Consider the following 23638-nt stretch of genomic DNA (forward strand, 5'->3'; position numbering starts at 1 on the left):
GGCTCCGAAAGCCAGTGGGAGCGAGCGCGCTTTGCAAAGCCCTGGGCGCGGGGGCCTTGGCGCGCCTTTGCCGGATCCTTCCGGCCACGGGCGGGGCGAGCCCAGAGGAGCAGAGCCGAGGGGCGGTGCCCGGGCCAGGGGGCGGAGGCAGGCAGCTCTGGTTCCTTCCCGGGACGCTCTTTCCTTTTTCCTCTTGTTCCTCCTCGTGCCTCTCTTCGCTCCGCCTGCAAACGCGGTGGGGGCTGCTCGGCCGTCAGGAGCAGGTGAGAGCTCGGAGCTTGGGGGTGGGGGTCCGGGTGCCCCGGGTCGTAGACCTCCGTCGCTTGGCGAGGACAGCGGAAGAGCGCGGGGGCGACGGCGTGAGCCCGCTATCGGGGTCCCACGCCGGTAGCTTTCTGCCCCGGGATTAGTGTAAGGGGCGTCTCCTGCCTTTGAGTCGCCGGGACGGGGCTGGGAGCGCACGAGGAGACACGATTCCTCCCCATCCCTAAACGCACACTCACCCCGCCACCCCCCAACACACACACACATACACACACACACTACCACTAGATTAGGTAAAATGGTAGCTAGCACCACCACACCCCGAGACTGTGCTCCTTTCTGGGGAACCTGAGGAAGACGTCGAGGCAAACCTCCCTAGGATCATTGAAAACGGGCGCCCTCCTCACCACCCAGCCCCTCTTCTCCATCGAGGTCCCCTTCCCCATCGCTGCAGAGAGATCTGCAAGTATCAAAGGGGGCTTCTTTACCCCCAAATTAATAACAAAGTACTCGACTCCCCTCTGAGTTCCCATTATTCAGCCTCTGTGCCTTCTGGGACGCGGACCCCCTCTCCACTTGCATTTCACTCCCTTCCTCCTCTCCTTGGGTCTCCCTGGCTTTTGAACGCTGAAAGGCTGGGCCCAGATGGGGAGGGGCGGCCAGTGTGAGCTCGAGGCGCCCTGTAGCTCCCATCCCCCAACCAGAGATGTGACCCCTCCTCCCAGCTGGAACTTTCGAGGTAGCCGTTTGCCCCTGGAGGTTCGGGGGTGGGAGGGCCAGGAGATTTATTTGGAGCCTTGGAAGGGGAAAGGGTTGGCTGGTGTTGGCTTGGCCCAGTCCTCCAGGCGTGAAGAAGGCGAGGCACTCCTTGGCCGCGCCGGGTTCTCGCTTTCCCTTCTCGGGAGACAGCTCCGTGCCTGGGGAGGCCCCTCCGAGGAGTGAGTGACCAGGGGGTCTGGGAATTGGTGGCCAGGTAGGAGCATATGAAGGCTGTGGCCGATGGCATGCGCCCCAGGCATTCTCTCATCGGACTCCCCAAACCGGTCTGGGTGCCACTTGAGGCTCCCAGGCCAAAGGAGACCTGTAAGGGGAACTCGGCTTGTTTCTGCTTGCTGCAGAGATGAGATTATGGGAACTGAGTGCTGGGAACATCCCAAGTTCAAGATCTACGCCAGAGGCAGCTTCAAAGAGAGAATGTGGGGTGGTGGGATTAGTCCCCTCCTCAACTTCCCCCTCTAGAGGGTTTCTTGTTTTGCAAAAGGGAAGTAGCAGAGGATGTCTAGCTGGGATGATTAAAATGTGCTTTCATTTGCATACTAGACCCTGTGCAGCTTAGTAGTAGATAAAATTACCCCCTATATGATAAATCAATGTGAAGATCTCTCAGTTAATTTTGGCCACGTGGACAGAATCTTTTAAGCATTTGTACTGTAGGTCAGGAGGTCAGTTTAAAGCGAGAAATGGAAAAGATATCTCTGTGTCCAGCCAGTTCTGGGAAATAGAAAATAAGAATGATTTTTTTTTATATTTGAAAACTCAACAAGGGTTAAAAAAATATCTAATTTAACCAATAGCCTTTATTAAAAATAAGTAAAAATTGTATGAGATTGGGACATCCCTCAAAATTCCAGGCAGTTTAGTTAGAGTATAATTATTGTGGTGAGGTCTGCCCCCGAGGTGCAGTTCTCCTTAGCAGGGATAGACTTACCCACAAGTAAATAGATGATGATGTATGGAATGATGGAATTGGGAGCCAACCTGCACAGTAATAAAGAAGAGAAACAGGTCAAGGCTGCTGTTGTACAGGAAAGTTTTCTAGGGAAAATAAAAGGCAATGAGATTTGAAATAGTGTATTCAGCTTTCTTGCTTTCTGTATATTTTCAGCATTTTGTCAAGCTAAAAAATAAACATAAGCTGTCAGAGATAATACTGTTAACATTTTATCATCTTTTTTTAAAAGTATCATACACATCTTTTCACAGCACTAAACAGTCACACTATCATTTTAATGACTGAATTTATCATTATTTAACCAATTTTCTCCTAATGGAAATACAGTTAGCTCCTTTCCAATGTTTTGCTAGTCATTATATGTTATAAACAGGGATGCAATGCACAGCCTTTTAGTACATTTTGAGATACCTGTTGGATTATTTCCATCATGTTCCTGGAATATAAATTCCTGGATTGAAGTGTGTGCAATCTGAAATTGTTGCGAATATTGCCAGGTTACCCTCCATCTGCATGCCTGCCATCAAGGCATGAGGATGGTAGAAGCTCTCATCGAACCAGTTGGATGAAGACCACTAATGGCTTTTGTTTCCTCTGGTAACAGCAAGAGACAGGGCGATATGAGAGATTGGAATGCGGGCTGCACTGGAGAATTTACTGGTAGGATAATTCATCCCCAAAGAGATTGAAGTGAGCTTCAGAATGGCAAAAGAGGAGCCCCAGAGTATCTCAAGGGACTTGCAGGAACTGCAGAAGAAGCTGTCTCTGCTGATAGACTCCTTCCAGAATAACTCGAAGGTCAGTTTCCAATCACTATGTATAATGGAAAATCCTAATATAACACTAGCGTAAACAAGATAGAAAGTTATTTCTTTCTCCAGTAGAAGAAATTTGGAGGTAAGTCAAGAATCTTTCTGGCTTACCGCCCTGCCATGTCTATGCTGTGACCTTCAAACTCCTTGTCTGAGATGACTGCAAGAGCATCAGCCATTGTATCCATGTTCCAGGCAACAGGATTTGAGGAGAGCCGGGAGAGAGAAGTGCAAGCCACCTCCAATTTAAGGAGACTTCTGGGAGTTGCACACAATACTTCCAATTACATCTCTTAAGCCAACATTGAGTCATTTGCCACTAATGGCAAATGCAATTCTTTAGCTGGATAAAGAAGTCTGTGCCACAGATATCATTCTTTTTTTGGTTTTGTTTGGTTTTGTTGTGAATTTTGCCCTATGTGTTACCCTGAAAATGACAGACAAAAGCCTACTTCAAGATTTGAGTTCATTGTTCCACTAGGAATCCAGGTCCAATAGAAATATGATATGAGTCACATATGTAATTTAGAATTTTTCTAGTAGCCACATTTAAGAAGTAAAAAGAAATAGGTAAAATTAATTTTGGCTGGGCATAGTGGCTCCCGCCTGTGATCCTAGCACTTTGGGAGGCTGAGGTGGGTGGATCACTTGAGATCAGAAGTTCGAGATCAGCCTGGTGAACATGGTAAAACCCCGTCTCTACTAAAATTACAAAAATGAGCAGGCATGGTGGTAAGGCCTGTAGTCCCAGCTACTTGGGAGGCTGAGGCAGGAGAATCACTTGAACCCAGGAGGCGGAGGTTGCAGTGAGCCGAGATTGTGCCACCGCACTCCAGCCTGGGCGACAGAGCGAGATTCTGTCTCCAAAAAAAAAAATCATTTTTAATAATGTTTTTATTTAACCTAAGATATCAAAAATATTTCAACATGTAATCATTTATACAAAATTATTAATGAAAAAAGGTTCTTGAAACATTGTGCCTTCTTTTTTGAACTCCCTCTTCAAAATTCCATGTGCATATTTTACACTTCTAGCACATTCCAATTCGAGTTAGCCACTTTTTAGGTATTCAGTGGCCACTCAGTGGCAATGGGACTTCAGATAGTATATATTTTATTGCATATTTATCCTCATTGCTTTCTTCTATATGTCTTTCAGCATTTTGTCAGGGAAAAGAAAACAGCTTTCAGAGATAATACTGTTAATATTTTGTATGTCATTCTAGACCTTTTTTCTATGCAATATACCTATAAAAATACATATGTGTATGTAACAAAATGAACTGTTTTGTGATGTATTTTTGTTTTTTTGTATTGGATAGCACAGTGGATCTACTCGAAGAGATGCTTGTTTGCAATCTGCAACAATAAATTCTGGACTTGCTCCAGAATTTATTTGGCACTCTTTGTGGATTTACCAAGCTATTTTTAAGTTGGACAAGCAGCTTTCTCGCCAGCTGGCGGGGACTCTTGTTATTAAAAGTTAGCTGAGTAAGAAGGGTCCTCCTGCCTGTTCCACATTTACAGCTGATTCTCATTAACCATGGTAGTTACGTTCTGTAAAGTTACTGCGGACACTGAATTAGCACGTACCAAACCATTGCTCCTAGTGGAAATACAGGATTCAGTTGCTGTGAGCCTCTGTTCACAACATTTTTGTCAACTGATCAGTACATAACCTCGTTTTATGTGTATTTCTGTTTAAAGACATGTTAATATATATTGTTGATCATTAACATTGAACTCAGGGCCAACAACAGTACTATGACTCATGTCTTAAACAAAGCTAATCACACACATGTATTTTCTCCATAAGGCACATCACAGCCATCTCATGCTTAGAAATGCTAGAGAACACTTCAGCACTACACTTGGGGACCATTTTCAACAGTAAAATCACGAACCTAAAGCATAAACGTGGCACTAAATAGACCACAATGACACTTGTTTAAAGGACGAAACAGGAAGGCTCAGTGTCACCTTGCTTGACCTCAGCTGGGAATGTACGTGGCAGGTGACTCCACTTTTTGCTGTTGTGGACATGTCTACTAATGACCTCAAAAGCACTGTAGGCCAGGCGCGGTAGCTCATGCCTGTAATCCCAGCACTTTGGGAGGCTGAGGCGGGTGGATCCCTTGAGCCAGAAGTTCAAGACCAGTCTGGCCAAGATGATGAAACCCCTTCTCTACAAAAAATACAAAAATTAGCTGGGTGTGGTGGCGTGCGCCTGTAATCCTAGCCTCTTGGAAGGCTGAGGCACGAGAATCGCTTGAACCCAGGAGGTGAAGGTTGCAGGGAGCCAAGATCACACCACTGTACTCCAGCCTGTGTGACAGAGCAAGACTCTATCTCAAACAAAACAAAACTAAACAAAAAGCACTGCCAGTATTCATTTTGAGGTTACAAATAAATTTTAGTGAGGAGGCAAATTTACAAATATGGAATCTTGAGTAATAAGGATTGACTGCATATTTCTTGGCACTGACTGTATGCCAAGCACTGCACTAGGCATTCGCCCTGGCCCTGTCTGAACTTAGTTAATAGTCATGTTCACCTGCCTTTTTTGTTCGTTTGTTTTTGTATTTTTAGTAGAGACGGGGTTTCTCACCATGTTGGCCACACTGATCTCCAACTCCTGACCTCAGACAATCCACCCACTTCGGCCTCCCAAAGTGCTGGGATTATAGGCGTGAGCCACCGTGCCTGGCCACCAGTGGTTGTAAATGGTCCTGACCCTTCGCCCTTCTCCTGGTAGGAAGAGATAATGAATCATTGATTGTTTTTTGCATTCTGATACCAGGGAATTTGCCTGGCTCCTGAATCATCCAAGTTTCAGCCTTCATGTTGTCAAATACTGGCCACTTTGTCCCTACTTTAGAAGCCAACCACCTTTGTCTGACCTTGGGCAAGTCACTTAGGCTCACTGAATTTCCATCTCCTTTTTTAAAATTTTTTATTTATTTTTTATTGAGACAGAGTCTCACTCTGTCTTCTAGGCTGGAGTACAGTGGTGCGATCATGGCTTACTGTAGCCTCGAACTCCTGGTCTCAAGCAACACCTCCAGTCTCAGCCTCCTGAGTAGCTGGGACTACAGGTACACACCAGCATACTCAGCTAATGTTTTATTTTATTTTTTGGAGAGACAGGGTCTCTCACTGTGTTGCCCAGGCTGGTCTCAAACTCTTGGCCTCAAGCAATCCTCCTGCCTTGGCCTCCTGAAGTGCTGGGATTACAGAAGTGAGCCACCATGCCCAGCTCTCATCTCCTCTTTTCTAAAATGAGCAATGGCAGGCTCAGAGGTTTGTTATGAAGATTATCTGAGATGCTGTTTGAAGCTTTAGCACAGAGCGTGGCACGTAATGTTGTCAGTCTGTCTCAGCCTGGCCTTCCTGGGCTCTGCAGTGCTGACTGTGCTTACAGAGCCTAGATTGGATAACCTGTGTCTACCTCCAGGCTGGTGATGGAAAATCACAGTGCATGTTACTGAATAATAACCTCTCCCACTTTCCATCTTTCCATTGCATCCCCCTCTGTTGCCATGAGAATGAAATGTTAATTGCTACGTTCTACCCCCCTGAGTTTAAACAGTGTTAGGTCGTTCTTTTTTACCTACCTCGTAGCATTGTAGGAAGAAATAAATGAGGAAATAACACGGGAGGCATTTAAAGCAGTGCCTAGCACCTGAGTGTTTAATGAATGTTCTCTGTTATTATTAGGTGTGGTTTGAATCGTGTCCTCCCCTCCTGGGACAGACTGGCTGGAACTCAGCTGTACTTCCTGGGAGAAGACAATTGCTGGGTTTAATCATCTGAATCTTGGTCTCTTTGCATATCTGAATGACTTTCTCTTTGATTATAGAGCCCAGACTCGGAAAAGACTAAGAATGGCGGGGCACGGTGGCTGATGCTTATAATCCTAGCACTTCGGGAGGCCGAGGTGGGCAGATCACTTGAGGTCAGGAGTTCGAGACCAGCCTGGCCAACATGGTGAAACCCCATCTCTACTAAAAAATATAAATATTGGCCGGAAATCACCTGAACCTGGGAAGCGGAAGTTGCAGTGAGCCGAGATCATGCCATTGCACTCTAGCCTGGGCAATAGAGTGAGACTCCATCTCAAAAAAACAAAAGGCTAAGAAAAAGGTGGATTCCTTAAGGACTGAAGACTGTTCTAGTCTTGCCTGTTTCCTTTTATATCCCTGTGCCATACTGTCCCTAAGTCCTGTGTATTCCTTCTTTTGTCATTCCCATCTACCCCTCCCCCTTCTCTTCCCTCTCTGCCATCAGCCTGGACTTGACCACAGTATATCTTGCCTGATTTCCTGCAAATCTTTCTCCCTGCCTCTTGCACATGATTGCTAGGTTCATATTTCTTAAATCATTCCTTTAATCATGTCATAGTTCTGCTCAAATGACAGCAGTTTGTTCCGTTTTTTTTTTCCCAGATGAAATTTAAATGAGTGCTGTCTAGCAGAAATATTATGTGAGCCACATATATAATTTTAAGTTTTTTAATAGTTACATTAAAAACATAAAAAGAAACAAATGAGGTTAATTTTATTTATTTATCTTGAGATGGAGTCTCGCTCCGTCGCCCAGGCTGGAGTACAGTGGCGCGATCTCGGCTCACTGCAACCTCCGACTCCCGGGTTCAAGTGATTCTCCTGCCTCAGCCTCCCAAGTAGCTGGGATTACAGGCATGCACGACTCTGCCTAATTTTTTTGTATTTTTACTAGAGACGGGGTTTCACCATGTTGACCAGGCTGGTCTTGAACTCCAGATCTTAAGTAATCTGCCCACCTCAGCCTCCCAAAGTGCTGGGATTACAGGCATGAGCCACCATGCCTGGCCAGAGATTAATTTTAATAATATATTCTTAATTTAACACAATATATCCAAAACACTATAATTTCAACAGGTAACATAAAAAAGTATTAATGAGATATTTTGCATTGTTTTTTTCATACTCTTAAAGCACATCTCAATTCTGATGCCAAATTTTCATTGGAAATATTTAATCTCTATTCAGATTTTATGAAACTTACAATTCAGCGAAATAGATTCACATACCCAATCTATTGGAAACATACTTAAAATTTTTCCAACAACTGAATCAAGTCGCAGCTTTAAAATTTAAATTAAATTAAATTAGAAATCCAGGCCATCAGTCACAGGAGGAGCATTTCAAGTGCTGAATGGCACAGGTGGCCTGTGATGGACAGCCCAGGGATAAGCTAGCAAGCCTGGTGTCCTGGTGTCCCAGTCTCACGAGCTCCTTCCGCTGCACAGCCCTTCCCTCACTGGCACAGCATACTCACTGGTGTACTGCTGCCTCCCTTTCCTGGAGAGCCCATCTGCTCTCCCCACTGTGGTTCCTTTGATTGTAAGGATCAGGTGACATAGGGAGCATCAAATAAGGATGCATGTGGATTCGAACTGGAAAGAAGTCAGGACCTGAGACAGCGCAAGGGACCAGCCCACATTCTGTGTGGTGACCCCCACGGCTCCTCCGGCTCCTCCGCCTCTCTCTCACTTTCAGCTGCGCCGACACAGCAGGATCTCACTGAACTCTGATGATGGAGTGTCCAGGCTGGGCAGTGCTGGCTCCAAGGTGATTCCTGCTACAGTCATCTCTGGCTAGAGAAGCGGAATAACAAGCTGTTTGGTGGCTTTTGTCAGAATGGTGGGGTAGCAGGAGGCAGTGAGGTCAGCGGGCATTATGCCGTCCTGTGGCCTGGCAGGGAGTGAAATTGGCCATGCCTCGAGAGTAGTCCTTAGCAGACCATGCTGAAGCCCAAGACCAACGGCTGTGGCTTCTTGGCGTGGCCTCTTCTATTTAAGCAGGGTGCACCTTGCACTTTAGCTCCTTCAGCATGAACCACAAACCCCTCCTGCCTTCCAACTCGCCCTGAAAATCCCACTGTTTAAACCACTTGGGTAAACTCTTCTTCCTAGGCAGCATATGTGTTTTGGGGACCTGAATTATGTCTTCTTTTCATCTGCTGGCCTGCAAGGCCGTAGGGATGAGGCTCAGGAAGGACCAGTTATGATGGAAGGAGGTTCTGGAATGATGATTCCTTTCAAGTGAACAGGATCTAGAATACCAGTACTGAGGAGAGAGAAGGCGTGGAGCCTAAGGAGGAGAGGGGGAAACCCATCTTTGTGGATTTGCCTACGGCCAGCTCTGCGTTAAAGCAGTCTCCCTCCATTGAGTCAGATCCAAAATTCCGTTTGCCTGGTGAAGGAAAATAAACTATTAACACAACATAAACTTGCATTAGTCACAGGCTGTGGCCAACTATGGTAACCAGGTTGATGACATAAAAGCATTTTTACTTGATGTGGTGGCAGCTGTTGCAAGCATTGGACATTTTGAGTCCAAGACCTTAGCTTTTTTTTTTTTTTTTTTTGAAAAGGAGACTTGCAGCCGGGCGCGGTGTCCCATGCCTGTAATCTCAGCACTTTGGGAGGCCAAGGCGGGTGGATCGCCTGAGGTCAGGAATTCGAGACCAGCCTGGCCAATATAGTGAAACCCTGTCTCTACTATAAATACAAAACTTAGCTGGGCGTGGTGGGGTCGCCCGTAATCCCAGCTACTCGGGAGGCTGAAGTGGGAGAATGGCTTGAACCCAGGAGGCGGAGGTTGCAGTGAGCCGAGATCTTGCCATTGCACTCCAGCCTGGGCGACAAGAGCGAAACTCCATCTCAAAAAAAAAAAGAAAAAAAAGAAAAGGAGACTTGCTCTGTCATCCAGGCTGGAGTGCAATGTCACCATCTTGGCTCACTGCAACCTTTGCCTCCCAGGCTCAAGCGATTCTCGTGACTCAGCCTCCGTAGTAGCTGGGACTATCAGCACGCGCCACCATGCCTGGCTGATTTTTGTATCTTTAAAAGAGACGGGGTTTCACCATGTTAGCCAGGCTGTTCTTGAACTCCTGACCTCAGGTGATCCGCCTGCCTCCACCTCCCAAAATGCTGGGATTACAGGTGTGAGCCACTGTGCCGGCCAGGCCTTAGCTTTTAATGCTGAGATTTTGCCACTTGGAGGCTGTGTGACTCTAGACAAGTGATTAGCTTTTAATGCTGAGCTTAGTTTTTAATAGACAGGTGATTCGCTTTTAATGTTTAATAATAGACAAATGATTAGCTTTTAATGCTTAATAATAGACAAGTGATGAGCTTTTAATGCTGAGCTTAGCTTTTAATAGACAAGTGAATAGACAAGTGATTAGCTTATAATGCTTAATAATAGACAAGTGATTAGCTTTTAATGCTTAATAATGCTTTTAATAATTATAATATAATAAATAATATATAATATAATACATATTATAATTATATACATATTATATATAATATATTTATATTATATTTATATGATAATATAATATATAATTAATGCTATATTAATGTCGATAACTAATATTAGTATAATATATCTAATATAATAATTATACAATATTATAATTATAATGCTTTTTATTATATTATTATTTTACAATTATAATATATTTTTATATATAATTTTATTTATATATAATATTTTATATATAATTATATTTATAATTTATATTATATATATTTTATATTATATAATTTTATGTATCTTATATATAATATATAATTATATAATTATATATAATATAATGCTTTTAATACTTAATAATAGACAAGTGATTCACTTTTAATGCTAATCACTTTAATAATGCTTTTAATAATAATGCTTTTAATGCTTAATAATAGACAAGTGATTTGCTTTTAATGCGGAGATTTTGCAACTTGGAGGCTGTGCGACTCTAGACAAGTAATTTAGTTCATTGCCTCTCAAACTTCAATGTGTATGCACAACACCTGGGGAATCAAATTTAAATGGCAGTCTGATTCATCAGGGCCTAAGATTCTGCATTTCCTTTTTTTTCCCCTTTTTCTGGAGACAAGATCTCCCTCTGTTGCCCAGGCTGGAATGCGGTGGTGCAATCCATAGTTCACCGCAGCCTCAAACTCCTGGGCTCCAGTGATCCTCCCACCTCAGCCTCCCAAGTAGCTAGGACTGTGGGTATGTGCTGCTATGCCAAGCTAGTTTTTAAATTTTTTGTAGAGATGGAATCTTGCTCTGTTGCCCAGGCTGGTCTCAAACTCCTGGCCTCAAGTGATCTTCCTGCCTCGACTTCCCATAATGCTGGGATTACAGGTGTGAGCCACCACGCCCAGCCAGATTCTGTATTTCTAGCAAACTCCTAGGTGATCTAAGTAGCTAAGCCTGTTTGTGTCTGAGTGGCTTCAACTATGAGAACCTCAGCTGTAAAGTAGGAGGCAGATGGTATGTACCTTACATCAATGCACCTGTATGCCGAAGAGGTCTTCTCAAGAGTGTGTTTGGCAGGAGAGCCACGACTAGGTCTTTCCTCCTTTCACAAGGCTTGACCTTGGGTGGGGACTTCAGACTTGCCACCTGTCCACAGCTGCCTAAGATAGCTGCCTGGGTGACTCATGTCTTGGGAGAAGTCATGTTGTAGTGACTTTTTTTTTTTGAGACGGAGTTTCGCTCTTGTTATTCTTATTATCATTTTTGAGATGGAGTCTTGCTCTGTCTCCCAGGCTGGAGTGCAATGGTGCGACCTTGGCTCACTGCAATCTCCGCCTCCCGGGTTCAAGCGATTCTCCTGCCTCAGCCTCCCGAGTAGCTAGGATTACAGGCACCCACCACCATGCCTGGCTAATTTTGTATTTTTAGTAGAGACGGGGTTTCACCATGTTGGTCAGGCTGGTCTCGAACTCCTGACCTCAGGTGATCGGCTCGCCTTGGCCTCCCAAAGTGTTGGGATTACAGGCATGAGCCACCACACCCGGCCCGTAGTGACTTGTTAATGCATGAGCCTTCTGGCTTTACGACCTCTGATTGTAATTCCCACAGCTTGGGCAGATCCATTCAACGTGGGGTTCCGATGTGGTAGTTAACCCTGGCTCATTGTCCTTTGCCCACAGGTGGTGGCCTTTATGAAGTCTCCAGTGGGTCAGTACTTGGACAGCCATCCATTTCTGGCCTTCACCTTGCTGGTGTTCATTGTCATGTCGGCCGTTCCTGTTGGATTCTTCCTGCTCATTGTGGTACTTACCACCCTGGCTGCTCTGCTGGGGGTCATAATACTGGAAGGTAGCCTGTTCTGTCATTCACCCCTTTGGAAAATAACTCAATTGGGAGAAAAATACTTTTGGGGCATCTGCCGTTTAAAAATTTTTTTAAGGGGCGGGGTCTTGTTATGTTGCCCAGGCTGGTCTCAAACTCCTGGGCTCAAGTGATCCTCCCACCTCGGCCTGCCAAAGTGCTGGGATTATGGGCATGGGCTACCATTCCTGGTTGTCTGCCATTCTTGTCAAAATCACATCAAGCAAGGCAACTTATCAGAGTAGGTAAAACATAGACTCTGGAGCCTGCATTCAAATCCCACCTCCACCACTGTGATTTGGGGCAAGTGGTTTACCTCTCTGAGCCTCAAATTCTTAATATGTAAAATGCAGATATAAGAATACAATCTCAAAAGGTTGTTGTGAAGATTGAAACTTATGGCTCCATAAAGTCCTTAGCACAATACACAATACATGTCACAGAGTAGCTTCTCAATGAATGCTAGCTGTTATTATTAAGCAGAGAGGCCGTTCATTCCACAGTGAGTTATTGGGCACCTACTGCATGCCAGATGCCTTACTAGGTACTGGAGACCACCTTCACCCTTTCTCCTGAAGTTCCACTACCAACAGTCAACTTCTCCCTGTATTCCTAATTTAAAATTACTGGGAAAGCAAATCTGATTTGCTCACTTTGCCTTTTCAAATCAGATCACACACCCCAGGCAAGTGGCCAAAGAGATGGTGGCCAGTGGGTCAGGTGATCACTTCTGGTCCATTCCGGGGCTTCCCAGAGCTAAGAGCACCCAGGGCTGTTTATTTGCCCCAGGGACAAGGCAGTTTACACTTGAAGGAGAAAGTAGGCATGGTCAGTGGATGAGCCAAATACAGCCTGGCAGAGTGGTTTTTGAGTAAATGTTGATAGATAGATGGGTGAATGCATGAGTGAATGGGTGGAGGAATGAATGAGTACCATAAGAAAGGAAATTTATAGAGAAAGGAGAGAGCCATTACATTTTGATGGTACCATGCAAAGCTTTACAGCAGACAAGACTTTAAAGATGTATAACAACTTTGCCTCGGGGTGTGCAAGGAAGGGCCTTTTGGACAGGGGAACAGCATGTGCAAAGCCTCTAGAATAGTGGTTCTTGAACCTGAGTGTATTTAAATCTTTTTTTTTTTTTTTTTCTAGATGGAATCTTACTTTGTCGCCCAGCCTGGAATGCAGTGGCATGATCTCAGCTCACTGCAACCTCTGCCACCCGGGTTCAAGAAATTCTCCTGCCTCAGCCTCCCAAGTAGCTGGGATGACAGGCATGCCCCACCATGCCCGACTAATTTTTGTATTTTTGGTAGAGATGGGGTTTCGCCGTGTTGGCCAGGATGGTCTTGAACTCCCGACCTCAAGTGATCTGCCCACCTCGGCCTCCCAAAGTGCTGGGATTACAGGTGTTAGCCACTGCACCCAGCTCCAAGTGTGTATAAATCTTACTTTCCTTATCAAAATACAGACTTTGGATCTTTTGAGACCAGGAGTTCAAGACCACCCTAGGCAACATAGCGAGATTCCTCCCATCTCTTTAAAAAAAAAAAAAAAGAGGCCGGGCACAGTGGCTCATGCCTATAATCCCAACACTTTGGGAGGCTGAGGAGGGTGGGTCACCTGAGGTCAGGAGTTCGCGACCAGCCTGGCCAACATGGTAAAACCCTGTCTCTACTAAAAATACAAAAAATTAGCCAGGCATGGTGGTGGGCACCTGTATCCCAGCTACTACGGAGGCTGAGACAGTAGAATCACTTGAGCCTGGGAGGTGGAGGTTGCAGTGAGCCGAGATTGCACCATTGCATTCCAGCCTGGGCGACAAGAGTGAGACTCTGTCTCAAAAAAAGAAAAGAAAAGAAAAAAGAAAGAAAGAAAGAAAAAAGTGGTGTGTGTCTGTAGTCCCAGCTACTCAGAAGGCTGAGATGACGAGATCGCTTGAGCCCAGGCAGTTGAGGCTGTAGTGAGCTATGATCGTGCCACTGCACTCCAGCCTGGGCAACAGAGCAAGACTCTGTCTCTTAAAAGAAAAAAGAGAAAGAAAATGTAGACTTCCAGGCCTCATCCAGAGAGTGTTGTTTTAGTAGGTCTGGAGTGGGGTTTAGAAATCTGAATTTTTCACAAGCTTCCTTGGTGCACCTGATTCTGATGCAGGTGGTTGGCACCACACTTTGAAAAACACTGATCTAAAATTTTGCGAATCTTTATGAAAAGACAGCACACCTGTTGATGTTCTCTTCCTTCCAGCCTTTTCAGGGTCCCTCCCTGAAACCATCACTGTAGCTGTGGGAGGAGCACTGGGCTAACTGACCACTCGCAAAGCAAAGGGAAGGATGTCACCTATACAATACTTGCCAAGTTACTCGTTCTTCATGATCTTTTCCTTCTACCTTTTATTCTTTTCCCCCCCACAGGCCCCACATTATGAAAAAATGTATTTTCCTTGCACGTATTAGATGGTAATTCATTAATATTCCCATTCAGAGTGGGAATGGTATATTAAAATGGCATATAAAATGCTCCATAAAAATGACCAATCAGACCTTAAGATTAAAATGTGATGGTTTACAGGCTGGATTTTCAAGGATGCCATCAAAAGCTGCATTTAGATTTTGCTTTAGCCTGCATGACCTTTATGCCTATAGCTTGTAGGTAAGTGTAAATAATGGCATTTATTATGCACTTTGAGACATTAGAGATAATTTACCTCCCCCAGTACTGCCTTAGCTGACTCCTCGGGGGGATCCCTTTGGAAGGCCATCTCTGACCTTGAGGATAAGGGGATCTCAAACTCCAACACTTATGGGCAAGACAAAATGAGCGGGCTGGTTGCAGTGGCTCACGCCTGTAATCCCAGCACTTTGGGAGGCCGAGGTGAGTGGATCACTTGAGGTCAGGAGTTCAAGACCAGCCTGGCCAACATAGTGAAACCCCATCTCCTCTAAAAATACCAAAAATAGCTGGGTGTGGTGGCGGGCACCTGTAATCCCAGCTCGTCAGTAGGCTGAAGCCGGGAATCACTTGAACCTGGGAGGCGGAGGTTGCAGTAAGCTGAGATCGCGCCACTGCACTCCAGCCTGGGAGGCAGAGCAAGACTCTGTCTCAAAAAAGAAAAAAAAAAAGACAAAAATGAGCAAAGCAGCCCATGTGTGATGCAATTTGGGAATTGGGGGGACTGGAGGCAACGGGAGGGCCAGCTAGTTGTTGCCATGTTTTGATGCCCACTCAGGTCCCTGTATCGCCTCCTTTTTTTAAGTGATGCTAGAAATCTGGGTTCTTGTGGGAAATCTCCTTACTTTAATAATCTGAGTTAGCAGTTGTTATTTTAAACACACTGACCCAGGGTCTGCCAGTTTTCAACCTGTTTGAGATGAGCACTTCTCCTAACCATGTTCTTCTCCTAGGATTGGTCATCTCTGTGGGCGGCCTCTCACTGCTCTGCATCCTCTGTGGTTTGGGCTTCGTATCACTCGCCATGTCGGGGATGATGATAGCATCCTATGTAGTGGTCTCCAGCCTCATCAGCTGCTGGTTTTCTCCCAGGTAAATACATGTCCATGGAATAATTTATTTTTTTAATCTTTCTGCTTTTTTTTGAGACAAAGCCTCACTCTGTCACTCAGGCTGGAGTGCAGTGGCATGAACATAGCTCACTGCAGCCTCAACCTCCCAGGCTCAAGCAGTTCTCCTGCCTCAGCCTCCCAAGTAGCTGGGGCTACAGGTGCATGCCATCATGCCCGGCTAATTTTAATAGTTTTTATTTTTTGTAGAGACAGGGTCTCGCTATGTTGTTGCCCAGGCTGTTCTCTAACTCCTGGGTTCAAGCAGTCCTCCTGCCCCTGCCTCCCAAAGTGCAGGGACTACAGGCATGAGCCACCGCACCTTGCCGAGTAATTTAATCTTTGCCACTTGAGGGGATTTTCACAAATAAAACCATAGTCCTAGTTGATGTCCAGAAGGAAACTTGTGAGACCCAGGTGTTTCTCATAGTTCCCCATGTATGCCAGGCATCAGGTGGCAATTTACCATGGAATTTTAAACAAAGCAATTGCTGTCATTTTCCATCAGGTATACACATTTCATTGTCATAGCAACGCTTATCAGTATTATTGATTCCTTTTAAAAGATGTCCATTTAACTTACAAATGTCAAATTAGGTGGTTTTCTTTGGCGGGGTAGGGTGGAGAGGCACAGGAGAAGAATGACCCATCAGACATATCTGTCGCCAAAAGCGGTACAGTTTGGGAGCCGTGAATCTTCTGTCCCCAAAGTCTGTCGATCCCCTCTGCTCTTGAGAATGTGAGTTTCTCACCAACTGAGTGTGAGCCTCGTGTTTGAATATATAGATTTTTGCTCCTACAATATGGCTCTTCAATGCCAGCTACTTCATCTGGGGCCTTGAGTGAAAGAACAGCGATCTACTTAAATGCTGGAGGGAAAAACCAGCTATGTTGGCATTACTGGGAGACTCTGTGTTTGTCTACAATGTGCCACCCACCTAAGGGATTTTCAAAGGAGATTTATTTTAATGCTTTATTTTTGTCCTTTGTGTTGATTTTAGAATCTAAGTCCCAAGTTCATCATACTTCATTTAAGCTCCTGCTAAATTGATGATAGTGCTACTGAGCACTTGCTTTGTGCCAAGGACTCTCTTAAACACTTTACAGGCCTTATGTCATGTAATCCTTACAATTTAGCCCCTTTCTATTATAAGGAAAATTAAGCCAAGTCCCTTAAGCTGAGAGTAGCACAGAAGGGACTTAATTCCACGTGAGTTAATTCCAAAGCCCTCTTAATCAAGATACAAAGTGACTCTCTAAAACAGGAGTTGGCAATTTCTGGAAAGGGCCAGACAGTGAGTATTTAGTAAGTAGTATAGTCTCTACTGGAATTTCTGGAAAGGGCCAGATAGTAAGTATTTAGTAAATAATATAGTCTCTATTGCAGTTAGTCAACTCTGTTGCCATAGCATGAAGGCAGCACAGACCAGGAAGTAAATGCATGGGCATGGCTGTGTTCCAATGAAACTTTATTTACAAAGACAGGCAGCTTGCTGGATTTGGCCAACCGTTGCTCTATAAGAACCGATATCCTGAGTTTTGTTTTTCTACAAAACAGCCCTTGAACTCCTTACCAAAAGGTTATCCTGTTATTATTCCTATGTTGAAAAATAAAGGGTGAAGTGGGTATAATATAAAATTGCTCAAGGATGGCTCTCATAGGATTGCTTAATTGAATCAGCCCTGGAATCATAATCAGCTTTTCAAAAATCGCTTTGATTGCTCTTAGTCTTTTGTTTGTTCATTTGTATTTTACTTATAAAATGGGGTCTTGCTATGTTGCCCAGGCTGTTCTCAAACTCCTGGCTTCAAGCAATCCTTCCCCGTCGGCTTCTCAATGAACTGGAATTACAGGCGTGAGGCACTGACTCACTCCCAGTCTTAAAAGACGTAAAAGGAGAAACATTGGCCTATTTTGCATATTGAGGGTGATGCTTCTGAAATAAAATTCCTCCCTGCCTCTGAACCCTGCTGTAACAGGGTAAGTTCTTAAAGATTATACCACAGGCAGTAGCAAAATCTGACTCCCTACTTATCAATGAAGAAATTGAAAAGCAAATCCAGGATTTGTACCTGATCTCCTTATCTTCCCCTATTGCTGCCAACCACTTGTTTCCACGTGGGCAGAGGTTCTTAAGCTTTTTGTTCTCAAGTCCCATTTGACCTTCTTAAAAATTATTGAGACATCCGAAGAGATTTTATTTATGTGGTTAATTGTATTAATAGCACTTTGGGAGGCCAAGAAGGGAAGATCACTTGAGGCCAGGAGTTTAAGACCAACCTAGGCAACATGGCAAGACTACATCTCTACAAAAAATACAAAAATTAGCCAGGTGTAGTGGTGCGTGCCTATAGTCCCAGCTACTCAGGAGGCTGAGATGGGAGGATCATTTGGGCCCAGGAATTCAAGGCTGCAGTGAGCTGTGATCACACCGTTGCACTCCAGCCTGGGCAATGGAGCAGCAAGACCCTGTCTCAAAAAATAAATGAAACGAGATGACATATAAAATAAAATAAATAATTAACATGACATAAAACTATATACCATAAAATAAAATAAACATATCATAAATTACATTAAATCAAATTAAATATTAGCTGGTGCATGCTTGTGGTCCCAGCTACTCAAGAGGCTGAGAAGGGAGGATGGCCTGAGCCTGGGAGGTTGGGGGTGCAGTGAGCTATGATCGTACCACTGCACTCCAGCCTGGGTGACAGAGCTGGACTCTGTCTGGAAAAAAAAAAAAAAAAGAATATTAATAATTATTTCTTTTTAAAAAATTTTCTTCCTCAGTGTTTCTTGTTCTGAAATAATTATTCTATTAGAAATCATAACATAAATTTTTAAAATATCTATTCGTTTAAAAGGAACAATATTACCTGTTGATATAAATAACAAATTTTAATGAAAAGTAACTATATTTTCCAAAACAAAATGAAATTTGTGAGTGGCATTGTTTTACATTTTACAAATCTCTTTCATATCTGCCTTAACAGTTGTCAGCTGGCTTCTCGTTTGTGTGGCTGCATTCATTCTGTTGTGCTATGTTGTTCTGTTTGAAGTATTTGATGTGCAGTTGGGAGAGGGAGGCAAAGCTTTTTTAAACGATTGTGGATATTCTATGATAGTACACCAAAACTCCATAAGTGGTAGTTTCTTAAAGGCTAGCTGAAATGTGAAATTTTTATACTCTATTTTATTGAAATCTGCAGGTCTGTCTCACACTTTAAATTGATCTTTATCATGCATGATTTTGTAACTTTACCCATTGGTCAATGGGAGAATATCAGTTCATTGAGTCATGCAGATCTTCCAAATATATTTTGAAAAATTGCACTGTTCCCTTGTGAGAGAATGTGAGTGAAAAAGGCATATAATAGGTCATGTTATTTTGAATATGGTTTTCATCTGAGAACGCTTGCATTAGCGAATTCTTTTTTTTTTTTTTTTTTCTGTGAGACGAGTCTCACTCTTACCCAGGCTGGAGTGCAGTGGCTTGATCTTGGTTCACGCAACCTCTCCCTTCTGGGTTCAAGCAGTTCTTCTGCCTCAGCCTCCCGAGTAGCTGGGATTATAGATGTGCACCACCATGCATGGCTAATTTTTGGATTTTTAGTAGAGGTGGGGTTTCACCATGTTGGCCAGGCTGGTCTCAAACTCCTGAGCTCAAGTGATCCACCCACCTCAGCCTTCCAAGGTGCTGGGATTATAGGTGTGAGCCACTGCACCCAGCCTGCATTAGTGAATTCTTTATAACTCAAAAAAAGATAACTCCCTCATTAAATGATCGAAAGCATGGAATGGGGGGAAGAGGAGCTATATAATTTATTTCATGATTTAATGGAATTTTGGCCCTAAAACATAAAAGATAATACAGCTTAAATTTTTAAAAAAGAAAAAGGAAACAAAACTGTAAGTTTCCCTTACATATGAAAATCAACTAAACAATATTTAGATCAAATACACTGACCTGCCTCTTATGTAGATCAGCTAGCCTCTGAGGGGCAAAACCACACTGCTTTGTTATGGAGACTGCAAGACCTCCCAGGGCCTGCAGCTCAGGAGAAGTAGGGGCCCTGGTCAGCTGTGTTTATTTGTAGAGCCACCAAACTCACTACCCCATATCATAATCTTCCAAACCAGCCTGAGCATAACTAGCTTCCTTACATCTTTACTAAGAAAAGGAAAGGCTTCTTTCTTAGTTTTTTGTCATCAGGGAGGAATGGTTTAGGTGGCAAATAATGAAAAAAACCAAAGTAGATACTAGTTTAAACACACAGGGAACTTTTTTTTATTGCTTAATGAAAAACTGGAGACAGCCCAGGGCTGGTGCAGCCACTGTGTGGTATCAACATACCAGGCAACTTTTGCCTTACTGTGTTGCTATCCTTAGCCCATTGGTTTCCTACCTCATGGCCACAAGATAGCTGCTGCAGTTCCAGGTGCACCAGCTACCTTCAAGGCAGGATAAAAGGAGAAAAAAATGGAGTCTGACCCTTTTGAAAATGTGAATAAAATATTTCCCAGGACCTCTCACCACTATACTTCAAAAGACTTCATTGACTAGAACTTTGTCAGATGGCCGCTTGTGTTAGTCTGTTTTTGCATTGCTCTAAAGAAATATCTGAGATTGGGTAATTTACAAGGAAAAGAGGTTTATTTTGGCTCATGGTTCTGCAGGCCATACAGGAAACATGGTGCTGGCATTTGCTTCTGGTGAGGGCCCAGGAGGCTTCCTATCACGGTGGAAGGTGAAGGGGAGACAGTGTCACACGGCGAGAGCAGGAGCAAGAGAGAGAGGAAGGAGGTGCCACACTCTTTTTAAACAACTGGATCTTGCATGAACTCAGGGCAAAAACTCAGTCATTCCCCAAGGATGGCACCAAGCTATTCATGAGGGATCCACCCTCACGACCCAAATACCCCCGACCAGGCCCCACCTCCAACACTGGGGATCACATTTCAACATGAGATTTGGAGGGGACAAACATCCAAAGCATATCCCCACTCTAAGCTGGGAATGTTCAGCTGTGTCATCTTCTGTAGCATAAATTCATAAGGAGAAGGGTTTGGGAAGTATCTCCTGGTCAGCCAAACTCTGGTGTGTGCTGTGGTTCTCCACAGTAGGGTGTCAGTGATGGCCAGGCTTTTTGAAATTCAAAGATAAACCATGGATCCAATTGAGTTAATATCAATAGCACTACTTCCTCTCTGACAGCCTTCTGACAGTCACAAGGACTGAAGAAGACAGATTGGTTTCTCTTCCTTTCCCCCCGATATGCCTTGGCTGTGTCCCCATCCAAATCTCATCTTGAATTGTAGCTCCCGTAATCCCCGCATGTTATGGGAGGGACCTGGTGGGAGGTAATTGAATCATGGGGGTGGGTTTTTCCCGTGGTTGCTGTTCTCGTGATAGTAAGTCTCACGAGATCTGATGGTTTTATAAAGGGCATTTCCCCTGCACATGCTCTCTTGCCTGCCACCATATGAGAAGTGCCTCTGCTCTTTGCCTTCCACCATGATTGTGAGGCCTCCCCAGCCATGTGGAATTGTGGGTCCATGAAACCTCTTTTTCTTTATAAATTACCCAGTCTCAGGTCTTTATTAGCAACGTAAGAACAGACTAATACAATCCTCCCCCGAACTCGTTTCCATGGAAGGTGTCAAGAAACTAATTGAAATCAGAAGATATAGTCTGAATCCCCGCCCTGCCATGTTTTTTAGCTGTGTGGTCTTGAACAGGCTGCTTGACTTCTCTGATTTCAGTTTTTGTCCATTGGTAAAATAGACAAAATAGCTACTCTTAATCTACCATTCTCACTGGGTGGTTGTGAGGACACAGATAATTAAGAAAAACATAATAAATATCCAAATTAGAAGATGGAAAAGGGGCCGTAACCCTACTCCTAACCTGGTCATTTTACCCTCCTATGCCCTCAGTTTCTTCATCTGTATAATGGGCATAGGCCTGGTGTGGTTGCAAGAAGCAGCTAAAAATAAATCAGGAAAAGGAACATCATGTATTCAGCTATGCACACTTCAACGTTGCCCTTTACTGAGGCCCTAGAGCTAACCATCTTTTCTTGTTATCCGACAGGCCACTGACACAGCAAAACACCAATTGCGACTTTCTGCCAGCCATGAAGTCTGCAGACTTCGAGGGGCTTTACCAGGAATGAGTGGCTGCTCAGAGGCCGGGCTTCTTTTCAAGTACTGCTGGATCATACTCACCCCTTGGGATTATGGCTTAGAAGAAGGGGGCTGGGTAGGCAAGCGCTCCTTGGCTGTGTCCTCTCGCTTTTTCACTTATTTGTAGGCTCCTGCAGCAGCCAGTTTAGGGATTGTGTTGTTCTTGTGTTGGTTCCCATGTAAAGAAGCAGCAGAGAAATGCAATGGTTCAACAGCTCGCCCTGCCCCAAGTATGCAGACTTGACCTTGGCGGGGTCCTGGGCTTCTGGAGTCTAGCCCGTTGACCCCAAAGCCTCAGGGCTCATGTCCAACAGTCTCATTGGGAGCAACAGTGATTGTTTATAGTTTTTTGTTTTCAGAAATGAGGGCAGCTGTTAATTTTTTCACTCATGTGAAACAAGATGAAAAAAAACCAAAAATCCAAAACAGGACAAGCTTTTCTGTTTTTGCTTTTTATCAGAAAGAACAGCAACATTTGGCCTCTCCAAGTTGGAAAATAGAGTCCAAATGTAACTTTGTGGCCAAGAGTATTTTCAAAAAAGTCTAAAGGTTTAGTTTCCACTGTTACTGTTGAGTACTGTTAAGTGCTGTTAATCTTTTACATATTTGCACTTGGTACTTTTGTATTGTTTTAAAGAGCTTGTCCTGTTAAGTAATTTCTTCTTTTCTTTTTTTTTTTTTTTTTGCTACAGAGTTTCCCTCTTGTTGCCCAGGCTGGAGTGCAATGGTGCAATCTTGGCTCACTGCAACCTCCAACTCCCAGGTTTGAGTGAGTCTCGTCCTCAGCCTCCCAAGTAGCTGGGATTACAGGCACCCGCCACCATGCCCGGCTGGTTTTTTTTGTGTGTGTGTTTTTTTTTTGTATTTTTTTTTTAGTACAGATGGGGTTTCACCATGTTGGTCAGGCTGGTCTCAAACTCCTTACATCAGGTGATCCACCTGCCTCGGCCTCCCAAAGTACTGGGATTACAGGCGTGAGCCACTGTGCCCAGCCTAAGCCATTTCTTAAAATAAAAATGCTAAAGGACTAGTAAGTAAAAATAAAACTTCCAATGGGATTTCCCAGTGGAATTATTGAGTGGTTTATTTGCTGTGGCATTTCCTTAAATATTTATTTGGATGGGCTTTTTTTCTTTACTCTTTTTCCCTTCTGCTCCATACATCAGACCTGCCTATTCCTCTGTCAATTTCATGACTGGTGCTGGGTAATAGGGATTTTTTTAGTTGCTTGTGATAGACACCAAATTCCACATTACTTTAAAAAGAGGGGTGGTGGGGAGAAGGATTAATTTCACTCAACCAAAAAGCCAAGGGGTAGATCTTGAGGTACTGCTGATTCCAGGGGCTCAGGTGGTGTCATTAGGCATCTCTCACCCCTCATCTCTCAGTACAGCTTTCCTCAGTGTGAGCTGCTTTTGCAGGCAGGCCCGCCACCCCTTTCGGAGGTCCCAGGAGCTCCATCCTGGGCAAGAAAACTGCTTTTTTCCAACAGCATATACAAATATTCTGGGTTTGGCTCTGATTGGATAGACTTGGGTCATGTGAGCGACCCCAGACCAATCACAGTGGCCAAGAGGATGGGATATGCAGATGGAACAGTGCTGGGATGGTGGCCATTCAAGAAACAGGGGAGGCAATAGATCAGCCCACTATTAATGTAACTATTAATATTAACAGTTACTGTTTATTGGATGTTTCCTTCATTCATACAAGTGTCTGATATTATCTCTCTATGCTATCTACCCAGCTGGGTTCTGCAGCTTTAATAATGAAGAATGCAATGGTCTCCCTTCCGAAGTTTTCTTCCTAATGCAAGAGTGAGTGAGCAAGTATATCTGTTGCTATGTAACAGTTTACCAGCAACTATTGGCTTAAAAGAACAGGCATTTCTTATCTCACATTCTTCATGTGTT

General features: G+C 44.1%; 2 protein-coding genes across 3 annotated transcripts in view; one reads left to right on the plus strand and one right to left on the minus strand.

Moving 5' to 3' along the window:
* The window catches only part of DNAH3 (dynein axonemal heavy chain 3), a 218456-nt gene extending 217499 nt beyond the window's left edge, over positions 1–957 (minus strand). The window contains exon 1 of the mRNA XM_054533552.1: positions 841–957. Within this exon, the coding sequence (XP_054389527.1) occupies positions 841–957 (117 nt within the window). The remainder of the gene's footprint in view (positions 1–840) is intronic.
* Positions 97–22796, plus strand: LDAF1 (lipid droplet assembly factor 1). 2 transcript variants are annotated; one of them, XM_054533574.2, is made up of 6 exons: positions 124–263; positions 2601–2794; positions 8349–8420; positions 11795–11963; positions 15380–15518; positions 21634–22796. In XM_054533574.2, the coding sequence occupies exons 2-6, from the start codon at positions 2699–2701 to the stop codon at positions 21713–21715; spliced, it is 558 nt and encodes a 185-aa protein (XP_054389549.1). In that variant the 5' UTR covers positions 124–263; positions 2601–2698; the 3' UTR covers positions 21716–22796. The 2 variants fall into 2 exon arrangements, with proteins under 2 accessions (XP_002826252.1, XP_054389549.1); XM_002826206.6 differs by lacking the exon at positions 8349–8420 and having other exon boundaries at positions 97–263.
* The last annotated feature ends 842 nt before the right edge of the window (positions 22797–23638 follow it).

The sequence above is a fragment of the Pongo abelii genome, chromosome 18 (assembly GCF_028885655.2).
Source record: "Pongo abelii isolate AG06213 chromosome 18, NHGRI_mPonAbe1-v2.0_pri, whole genome shotgun sequence".
NCBI lineage: Eukaryota > Metazoa > Chordata > Mammalia > Primates > Hominidae > Pongo > Pongo abelii.

Bases quoted from the DNA above. Each gene is read 5' to 3' on its own strand.
- LDAF1 (XM_054533574.2), top strand. From the start codon at position 2,699: ATGGCAAAAGAGGAGCCCCAGAGTATCTCAAGGGACTTGCAGGAACTG. The intron at 8,421-11,794 runs GTGATTCCTGCT...CTTTGCCCACAG, and splicing joins TGGGCAGTGCTGGCTCCAAG to GTGGTGGCCTTTATGAAGTC. The intron at 11,964-15,379 runs GTAGCCTGTTCT...TTCTTCTCCTAG, and splicing joins GGGGGTCATAATACTGGAAG to GATTGGTCATCTCTGTGGGC.